Source organism: Manacus candei, unplaced genomic scaffold, assembly GCF_025592945.1.
Source record: "Manacus candei isolate 608988 ecotype Guabito, Panama unplaced genomic scaffold, ASM2559294v1 h1tg000014l, whole genome shotgun sequence".
In the NCBI taxonomy this organism is placed as follows: Eukaryota; Metazoa; Chordata; class Aves; order Passeriformes; family Pipridae; genus Manacus; species Manacus candei.
In genome coordinates, this window is record NW_026138062.1 from 9671027 (window position 1) to 9682085 (window position 11059).

An 11059-nucleotide genomic window follows, 5' to 3' on the forward strand; every position below is an offset into this window, starting at 1 on the left:
CGGTACGTGGATTGATTTTTTTTTCCTCTCCAGCATTCCCTCAGCAGATGGATTTTTGCCACTGCAGCTCAGCAGAGGGTGTCAGATCTTTCAGTGTGCACCAGGTTGAAACGAGCAGAGCCTCTTAGCAACTCTCCCTCTGCGTGCATGTGAGTGTGTGCGAGCGTGCGGCTCGGCAGCAGCGGAAGAAAAAGGAAAGAAGAGCGAGCGAGGGAGCGAGCGAGCAGGGGAGGCAGCGCGGCCGGCAGGGCGAGGCGAGGCGCGGCGCGGGCAGGCGGGCGGCCCCGGCCCCGGCCCCTCGGCGGGCCCCGGCCCCCGGCGGGCATGGGCAGCCGCGCACCGCAGCAGCGGGGGCAGGCGCCGCGCAGCGCCTAGGCTGGGGCGGGCAGCGCCTAGGCTGGGGCGAGCAGCTCCTGGGCTGGGGCGAGCAGCTCCTGGGCTGGGGCGGGCAGCGCTGGGCTGGGGCAAGCAGCGCTTAGGCTGGGGAGGGCGCTTTCAGCACCGCGGCGCTGGACAGCGCCCGGCGGGCGGTGGGCGAGGAGCGCGGCTCCGCGGCCGCCCGGCAAGGTCAGTCCGCGCGGAGCCGCGCACGGCGCAGCCTCCGCGGCCACCGCCGCGCTCCCGCCCGCACCTCTCTAACATGCAGCGGCGGCCAGGGGCCAGCAGCACCGTGCCGGTGAGCCAGCCTGGCCAGCAGACCTCCACTTAGCTGCCCGGGAGGTGTCAGGGAGGGCGAGCGCGGAGGGGAATTTTTTTCCTTCTACTTTTTTTTTTTTTTTTTTTTTTTTTTTTTTTTTTTTTTTTTGCCTGCCTTGCAGTACGTGCCTGGATAGTTTGTGGATATAATTACTGACTGGAATCTGGGCTGTTGCAGTTGTACGTGGGGGGGGAGAGAGGAGAAAAGAAAGCATCCCCCCCCTCCACCGACCCTCCCTGCTCTCCCCCCCCCCCCATTTTTTTCTCCCCTTTTGGTGGTGGTTCGGACATTTAATGTATTGAATGAACTGGAATTGCTTTCCGTGTGAGGAGGATGGTTGCTGTTACTTTGTGATGAGATCGGGAATGAATTGCTCGGTTTAAAAATGCTGCTTTGGATTCTGTTGCTGGAGACGTCTCTTTGTTTTGCTGCTGGAAACGTTACAGGGGACGTTTGCAAAGAGAAGATCTGTGCCTGCAACGAGATAGAAGGGGATTTGCACGTAGACTGTGAGAAAAAGGGATTTACCAGCCTGCAACATTTCAGCGCCCCAACTTCCCAGTTTTACCATTTATTCCTGCATGGCAATTCCCTGACTCGACTTTTCCCTAATGAGTTTGCTAACTTTTACAATGCGGTCAGTTTGCACATGGAAAACAACGGTTTGCATGAGATTGTTCCCGGGGCTTTTCTTGGGCTGCAGCTGGTAAAACGCTTGCACATAAACAACAATAAGATCAAATCGTTCAGGAAGCAGACTTTCCTGGGGCTGGACGATCTGGAATACCTCCAGGCAGATTTTAATCTATTGCGGGATATTGACCCGGGAGCATTTAGGGACTTAAACAAGCTAGAGGTGCTGATTTTAAATGACAATCTCATCAGCACCTTGCCCCCGAACGTGTTTCAGTACGTGCCGATCACCCACCTCGACCTGCGGGGAAACCGTCTTAAAACCTTGCCTTACGAGGAGGTCCTGGAGCAGATCCCAGGCATTGCTGAAATCCTGCTAGAGGATAACCCCTGGGACTGCACTTGCGATCTTCTGTCGTTGAAAGAATGGCTGGAAAACATACCTAAAAACGCTTTGATCGGCAGAGTGATTTGTGAGGCTCCCACTAGGTTGCAGGGCAAAGATTTAAATGAGACCACAGAGCAAGAGCTGTGCAAAAAGAACAGAGTAGATTCTAGCCTAGCTGCTCCCCCTGCTGAAGAAGAAACCTGCGATCCTGGTCCCATTCCAACCCCCTTTAAAATACATGGCAAAGAAGACCCTGCCACGCCAGGATCTGCTCCAAATGGAGGTACAAAGATTCCTGTCAACTGGCAAATCAAGACCAGACCCACTGCTGCTGTGTCGACAGTGAGTGCGAAGAGCAAACTACCAGCTACCGTGTCCTGCCCACACATCTGCAGCTGTGATCAGATCCCTGGCTCGGGTTTAAAGGTTAATTGCAATGACAGGAATGTGAGCAGCTTGGTGGATTTGAAGCCCAAGCCATCCAATGTGCAGGAGCTATTTCTGAGAGACAACAAAATACACACCATAAGGAAATCCCACTTTCTGGATTACCGAAAACTTAATTTACTTGATCTGGGCAACAACAACATTGCCACCGTGGAGAACAACACCTTCAAGAACCTCTTTGATCTCCGATGGCTCTACATGGATAGCAACTACTTAGACACACTGTCCCGGGAAAAATTCGCTGGGCTGCAAAACCTGGAGTATCTTAACGTGGAGTTTAATGGGATCCAGATGATTATGCCTGGCACCTTCAATGCCATGCCCAAACTGAGAGTCCTCATTCTCAACAACAACCTACTGAGGTCTCTCCCAGTAGACGTGTTTGCCGGGGTCTCGCTTTCCAAGCTGAGCATACACAACAATTATTTCATGTACCTCCCAGTGGCAGGGGTGCTGGACCAGCTCACCTCCATCACCCAGATTGACCTGCACGGCAACCCATGGGACTGTACTTGCCCTATTGTGCCTTTCAAACAGTGGGCGGAGATGCTGCGCCCCAAGGTGATTATGAGCGACCTGAGGTGCGAGTCCCCTGAAGATTTCTTCAAGGAGGATTTTGAGTCTCTCTCCAATGATGTGATTTGCCCTCAGTTAAAAATCTTGCCCACATTAACTTCTACAAACAAAAACAGCACCGGGCTGACAGAGACAGGTACTCACTCCAACTCCTACTTGGAGACCAGCCGGGTCTCTATTTCGGTGCTAGTGCCAGGGCTCCTGCTGGTTTTTGTGACCTCTGCCTTCACGGTGGTTGGCATGCTGGTGTTCATCCTGAGGAACAGAAAAAGGTCCAAGAGGAGGGATGCCAACTCCTCTGCATCCGAAATCAACTCCTTGCAGACGGTCTGCGACTCGTCCTACTGGCACAACGGACCCTACAGCGCCGACGGGGCCCACAGGGTGTACGACTGCGGCTCCCACTCCCTGTCGGACTGAGGCGGCGGGGGCGGTCACCATCCGGGACCGGCCTTTCACCTCCGACCGGGGACGGCTCTGCACCTCCGCTGCTACCTTTTGTGAGAAACGAAACACACAGACACACGCACGCCCTTCCTCACAACCCCCATAACAAGGGCCGAGGCCCAGTGGGCGGTGGGGGGAGCTCGGTGCCGGGGCGCATCCCTGCAGCGCCGCGCAGCCCGGCGCAGTGGGCGCATCCCCCACCCGTGCGGGGCCGGGACAGCGACAGACGGGTGAGGAATCGCTTCCTTAGGCTCCGGCAGGGCGAAACACGGCTCTTGGTTTTGTAGAGCTTTTGTTCCATTGGGGTTTGTTTTGCTTTTTTGCCCTCTTCCTTTGTGGACCGACCCCTTTTCGAGAGGCCGGGAAAAAGAGGGGGCGGAGGACAGGCTGGTGTCGGCCTCCTCCTGACGGCAAAGCAGGAGTGGAAAGTTGCACGAAGGCATGAATGTAATGTAAATAAATGACTCCGACTCTGAAACAGATAGACAAATGGACAAAAAAAAAAAAAAAAAGTGCTGCATGGCTCGCATGGATACAACGCACCCCAGGGACGCTCCAGCCCCCAACTGGAAACAGCGTCTAGTTCACGCCATCATCCCTCTTACCTGATAAGTCCCTTCGTATCAAACCTTCTATATACGAAATACAGTATAATAATAAAAAGTGCCATTTCGCCAGTTTTTTATTTTTGTGTGATCAATAGAGAGTAGAGTTTGTGCTTTTACCGTGGGAAAAAAAAAATGTAAAGGTTTTATTTAAGACATAGTTGCATGAGTATTCTCATTAGATTTTTTTTTTTTTTTTTTTAGGTGGGAATTACTTTGGCGGGAGAGATTTGCTTTGTTGATAGTGGGTTGTGTTTCGTTCTTCGGGGGCAGGGGTGGGGAGGGGAGGCTTTGATTTTGTTTCCTCTCTCTTCTTTTTCGATATACATATTTAGTATTGCCTTTCCATCTGAATGTAAAAATTAGTACCCTTGATTTCTATTATGGTAACAGTGTAAACATACAAAAAAAAGTCCAAGGCAGTTAAGCATGACCAATTAATGTCACTCTAGTGCTTAGGCTGCAAAGTTTAATGGTAGAAAATTCTGTGCTGTTGTAAATCTTACTATAACTTGAGGAAAACAGAACTGAGGAAGCAAGCGAAACTTACTAATTCTATTCGAGGATTTTATAATGGCATATTTTTTCAGTATTAAAGTGAAAATGTTTTCAACTCCGGGTCCTTACCATTTTTCCAACATCTAATTCTTGCAAATGGGTTACTTGAGTTTAGGGGACAGAGCCTCCTTTCAGTGCTCTCTGTGTGTTTCTCTCCCTCCCTCTCTCTCTTTCCCTCCTTCCCTCCCTTCCTCTTTTTCATTCATTGACAGGCAGAGACACAAACACCCTTCCTTCCCCCCTTTTCCCAATGTAAATAACACACAGAAGTTTCCTGCCTCCTTTCCTCGCCTCCGTTTTTTTATCCTTTTTTTTTTTTTTTTTTTTTTAATAACGAGGCAATGAATCCCTTTATTAATACTGTGAATCTCTCGCTGCTGTCGCTGCTGTCGCCGCCTCTGCTGCACACACTGCAGAGATATTAGAGATGTTAGTGGGAATTTGCTTTAGTGCCACTGCCCAGCTTGGTCTCATTAAGCTGGAGCCGAATTTCCGCCGTCCAGCATTCCCGCCCGGGAGCAGCTGCAGGCGGTCGGGCTTCAGCAGCTGCCGCCAGTGGGAAAACGAATTAGTGCAGGGATTTTCCCGTTCCTGCACTGGGTACCTCCGCCCTTTGATATTAAATGTTGAAAAAAAAAGAAAAACACAGCGCAGTGCTGCAGTTGGACTTCAGGCAGTTCGCGTTTGATCCCGTTTCTGTGCCGAGAAAGTGCCCCTAAACTCAGTCAAACCTGTAAAGGCAAAAGTCCCTGCAAATCACTTGTAACTCACAGCTCAAGTCCCAGTGGAGATATGGAGAATTTCAGTCACGTTGCTCCTGACTTTCTCCAGGCAGAGAATCCTTTTAAAGAGTAAAACACCATAAGGGATTTGCTAAACTTCAAATACTGATTCGGTTTGCTTTATAGAAAATGCCCACCTTTGGGAGCTGCGAGGAGAAAACAGACATACATTCATACACATTGCAGTAGGTACACTCTTGAAAACTAGGCAGAAGCCTGATCGCGGGTGTTCATGAAGTATTAAACGTGGGGAATATATCATTCCTCCAGAAACCTTTATCACAGTGGAAAAATTTGCAGACTCCTAGAAAATACCTTGAGGTTTGGTTGTGTATCTCTGAAAATGGCATGGCCTGCTTAACTATACAAACCGGTTCTGTTTCAAGGCCCCTGCTTTATTCCACCTTGCTACTTCATTGGACTGATTGTTCTGCCAAGACATTCTGTGTAAGACAAAGTGATGGCAGTAGAGGCACTAGTTTGCCATTGTGCAATCTACATTGTGCAGATTGAGAAGAAAAAACAAATGTATTTACGTATGAACCAGTATTTTTTCCTTGGGAAGCCATGAACTTCAGTTTAGAAATAGAAATCGTTCAAAATAACCTGTTTAAGTATAAGCCTGTGCACCCTTACATGACTACCTAAATCTTGCTACCTTCTTCACGATATTGTGGTGATAAAATTGAGCAACTGAGAAAATTAGGGATACATCTCATGCTAAAAAAACAAATCATAATTGCGTTAGAAGCACTGTTAGAGAAGTTAAGATAAAAGATATAGTAAATTAAATATGATAAATCACTGACTGAGATCAGATGTGCAGGCATTTCAGAGAATATAATGTTAAATATATGTAATTCTAATTTGTCACCATTGAGAGGTAGCATAAAGTTACAACTTTGCTCATTTACTTTCCTTAAAGTGCTAGTTTATTGGTACACCTAAATAGAAATATCCATTCAATTGAAGAGTTGAAGATATGCATTTATCAACCTGTTTCTAGGCTGGGGGAAATAACAAAATGGACCTTTTTCTTTCTATTTCATTTTCAGATTTTAACATTCACAGGATTCTTTCTTCCATCTTGCAGACACTTGCCCTTAGGACACATAAATCACACAACTCTCCGAGATGATATAATAATTACCAGACCTTGAATTACAATGTTTATCTTATTTGCATGTTTAGCACTTCCATGATTATTTTTATCAAAACAAAACACTCAACCAAAGAGAAACATAAGGGAAAGAAAAGGGATGATTGAGGATGTATTGAAGAGGAATGAAGTGCAAATATGTTAAATATATTCAGCTGTACTGCATTAACAACAGTAACAAAACAGCAAATGTTTTATTTGTTTGATAAAGAGTGTCATAATATTTCGAACACTGGAAGCCTATACAATATCTGCGTTGTGTCAAAATGTGATTTTTTTTCCTGCTAATTTAAGAATCTCATAACTTCAACCATAACTTATATCATATTAAATTGCTTCTTATTCCTTCTTAATCATTACAGTAAAGAGATTTCTGCTCTTTCAGAATAGACAGAAAAGGAACAGATATATTGTTCAGTTAGTTTAAAAAAAAAGATTGTGGTATTTAGTTTGTTTTGTTTGTTTTTTTTTTTCTACAAACACTTCAATTAAGAATAGCCTCCAATTTAAACTGTTGCCATAGAAATCTATGCCTGTACACATGGTAGCCTCTTGCATGCCATTGAAGAGAATAAATGGAACTATAGAGCAACCTGATAAAATTTTAAATTCATAACAATAGGTGATATGTATCATTTTAAGCAGAATTGTACTGTTGGAGCTGCACAGGAAAGCATCATTATATTCCTTTACTAAATGTATTGGTTGTGCCAGATAATTTTATAACTTCATTACAGTTGTATTGAAATTACACTGTTTCAGATCTGCTTGCAAACTAAGGTGATGTAAACTTTGAGGGTTTTTTTTTTTTTGTTTGGTTTGGGTTGGAGTTGTTTTGTTTAGTTGTGGGGGTTTTTTTGGTTTGTTTTGTTTTTGTTTTTTTAGCAAGAGTGGGGGCAGATGTTATCTGATGGAGAAGAAAAGGCTTTGTGTGCTAGTCTTTACTCAGGTAGAAAAGTAATTAATTACACAAATTGAACAATTCACACTTTTTTTTAAGCTGGTGCAAAGCTCATTGGAGGGAAAGTTAGGGCAAGGAGGCTGCAAAATTCTCCTCCTTCCCAATAGAATAATCTCCACCTTCCATTACCCATAAGAAGTTTGTAGGGCTCCCAAATATGAAAGTCTGCCAAAGACAAGTAGCTCTTAGTAAAGAGACAACCTCTTTCCCTTTTATTATTGTCAATGGCTTGTTCAGTAGCAAAACAAAGCAGGGATTTATTGGAGATGAAATGAAAGACTTTTAAATTGCTCTTTCTTTCCTGTGTAACCTTCTCCAAGACAAAGCTACATCTGGGGACTTTCTTGGAAAACAGTGCACAAGATATGTGCAAATCTCTGATGCCCTTGTTTTTTCTTATATTTGGAGTTTGAATCTGCATGACAATTGTTTTATTGTATACCAGACTTTCTAGTTGTTTGTACTATTTGGATCAGTCAGAGTGGGTTTGGCCACATTTTTATTCACATGTGATCAAAAGTGAGCACTCTCAGATGTTAAAGGACTTCATTAGTAGTATTTAGTATTAGTAAACTTTCCCTAGATATATACACGAAGTAGGACAATTTCTGTGGCTGAATATTATTCAATGTGTTTGTGCAGTTCTAATTTGTGAGACTTCTTTGTGATTAATGATACAGAACTTTCCAGGTAATGGGCAGGAGTATATGGCTGCTGTACAAATACCTTTTTTGGTATTTGGGAACAAGTCAGAAAGGGGAGAATTAATAGGTTGTGTTCATAAGCTATGGCTTTCCTGAGATCACACAGATATTTGTGTAATCTCTTTAAAATTAACAATCTGTTTAAACCGTATTAAGAATGTGGACAGATCAGAAGAATAATTTATTTTACTCAGCTTTTCCCAGAGGAATATTAGCACTGGAAAAAATCTGGACTAAAATTGTTATAAGCATTGTATTATATTACACAACATTAATTATGAGTATGTTTAGCAATGGTACCTTAATGGGTTAACTTGCAACAGAAGTTGATATTCAGCATAAATGTCTGTGAGTTTCAGAAACTTTATAATTTTATCCTTTTGGGTTAAGAAATATAAATGAGATCCATCAGTATTACTCCTCCAAGATTAATTATCACTTTAATTGACGTATTGTTATGCTGAATGGTTCCATTTACCAGCTAAAGTTTTTGAATCAATTTCTATGTATACTTCTTATATACATTAAGCAGTTAAGTGAGAGAGGAACAAAGTCAGCAGAAAGTCCCCTGGAAGGAAATAGTAGTCTCCTGCATCATACACTTGACTGTTAAGATTGAAAATTCGTAGCAAACAATGGACCAAAAAAGTCCATTATAGAACACACTTAGTTGACTTTGACTGCTTTAACTGCCATTAATTTAGGGGTATCAGTGGCACAAAGTGCTCTTGGAAGAAAGTATTGCCTCCTTAGATATATTGGTGCCAGCAGAACTCCTTCTCTATCCTTCTCCCTTTCTATTAGGTTGTCAGATTGATCCCCCTCAGCTAGTTTCCAATGAAGCCAGTGGAACAAATTCTCTTGGCTATTAATGACTTTGGATGATGTCATGACCATCCAGACAGACCCCTCAAGCTTTGGTCTCAAACTGTGTCTAAGCATGGGTTCTCATGTTTGGTTCATGTTGCTTTGTCCTTCCTGAATCCACAACATCTCTTGCAAGCGGGAAGTTTAGCAAACAAGGTGCTATGAAGAAATTAAGCAGCAGTATGGTCTGGTGGAAAAAAAATAGGGAATATGACTCATTTTTTGGATTTGCTATCTAGCCTGGAATGTAGGTGGTATTTGTCTCACCTGGTTTGCTGGGCCTCAATAAGTTGCCCCAGCACAAGTCAGTAGTGCCCTAGGAGGTGTCCTAGAGTATCTGAGGTATGTCCATGAGACTGGTAGATACAAAATGAGAACTTGGGTACACTCATATATTTCTACAGTGGCAGCTGGACTCTAGATGGGATGTATTAGGGTATCTGAATAGGAGTAGACACCCATGTGGGAACAACTGAATTGAATTCCTGATCTACACTGAGAGAGCCTGGTGGTTTGGTTCACTTGATTCATCTAGGTGATTTGAATTGTCTTGGCATCTGAGCTGTCAGTATGGTGCTGACAGAAAAGACTCAAGGCTTTTGGGACATATGGTGAGCTGCTGCCCAGGAAAGGTGCTGTAAGACACCACAAATGGCACTGCATGCGAATGGGCAAAGGAGTTGAACCCTAAATGTAGCTCAGTTAGGTGCAACTACAGTGCAGATAATGAAATGCATGTGATAATTAAATCAAACTCCCGAAACTACATTAAATAAGTTATATCAGAGGTGGTTAACTGAGACATGATAATTTTTAAAGAACAGCTGTTAGATTTTAGAGGTTGTCAATAGAAATCACATATATACCACACACCTTTTTTGTCTGTTTTCCTAACTTGGATTTTATTTTTGTCTTTTCAAATTGATAGGTCTATGATTTGGGGATTGCATCTTAATGATTGCTTTCGGATAGGACTCCTATTTTAGTTGATGCCTTTAGAAATTGCTACAGTAGGTAATAACTATAATAGTAACATCATAAAGTAATATAGGGCTCAGGAAACAGAAATGTAACAACAACAAAAAAATTCTGACAGTTATTTCTGATACCATAATAATAAATAACTGTTTCTTGGGTTAAGCTTGAAATATAAATGAGGAGTACAATACTCCAGGGTTGTAGTCATTATTGAAGTCATTAAGCTGATCACAATGAAAGGTAAGTGCTACAAATGGATGAGAAAATGCAGTGGAAAGAGTTTCAGAAAAAAAAAAAAGGTTTGGTTTATGAAAAGAGAGTGCAAAATTGTTAAGTGATTTATCACAGGAGGTTTGAAAAGGAAAAAATATAATTTAATTATGGACACACATTAACAACTTATTCACATGAGATATCTTAAAGGGAAGACAGATGGTAGAAAATATATAAGTGCAGGATGTAGAATATGTAGCTAGACCCTAGAGATGATTAGTCAGTTACTCGGGATAAAAATGGCACAACAAAATTGGTGATATTGTGTACTGGGCATTTCACAAGCAATATGGACTTTTAGAGAGAAGAGTCAGAACTTAGCTTGGGCACAAATGGGGAGAATGGAAACATAAAAATAGCATAGGATTTTTTCTCGCTGTTACAGTTTGGGAAGCAAATGTTTTGAAATGAGTGAGTATAGTTATAAAGGTTATTTTATCAGGTGTCTTTATTGTGGTAGTGTCTTTATTTTAGCTAGCTTGGTTAGAAGATTTTGACAAACAGGGTCTACTCAAAATATAAGCATAGTACTAATTTTCCGATGTGTGATTAAGATCATAGTAGTTGAAAAAAAAAGTATGTGAAGGAAAAGATCCTTTCCTGGAAAAGCTAGGTCAATGGATACCTGTAAACCACTGAAATAGAAACAATCTTCCAAATTTTGGGGTGTATTTTCACTGTTGCAATAATCTTAGATCCCTATCAGAAATTGTGTTCTTTCCTATGACATTATGTGTAGCAGAGAATAATAATATTAATAAAGATACCTTTCACATTTAAGGTTTTTGTTTGCTTGTTTTGTTTTGTTTTATTTTTAGTTTCGTTTTGGGGGTGTTGTGTGGGTTTTTTTGTTTTTGGGATTTGTTTGTTTGTTTTATCTCTGCATTTTTTCTTTTAGAATTTTTTTCTTTGTCTTTTTTGTGCTTTAATTTAGATATACGTATTTTTGAACATGATGCAGAAGCAAAACACAACAGCATGAGA

At 42.7% G+C, this 11059-nt stretch overlaps 1 protein-coding gene across 1 annotated transcript; it reads left to right on the plus strand.

Annotated features, from left to right (window-relative positions):
- The first annotated feature begins 798 nt into the window (after positions 1–798).
- On the plus strand, positions 799–4406 carry SLITRK1 (SLIT and NTRK like family member 1). The gene has a single exon (XM_051779728.1). The coding sequence runs from the start codon at positions 1083–1085 to the stop codon at positions 3159–3161; it is 2079 nt and encodes a 692-aa protein (XP_051635688.1). The 5' UTR covers positions 799–1082; the 3' UTR covers positions 3162–4406.
- Positions 4407–11059: the final 6653 nt, after the last annotated feature.

Coding starts and splice junctions, on each gene's coding strand:
- SLITRK1 (XM_051779728.1), top strand. CDS start 1,083: ATGCTGCTTTGGATTCTGTTGCTGGAGACGTCTCTTTGTTTTGCTGCT.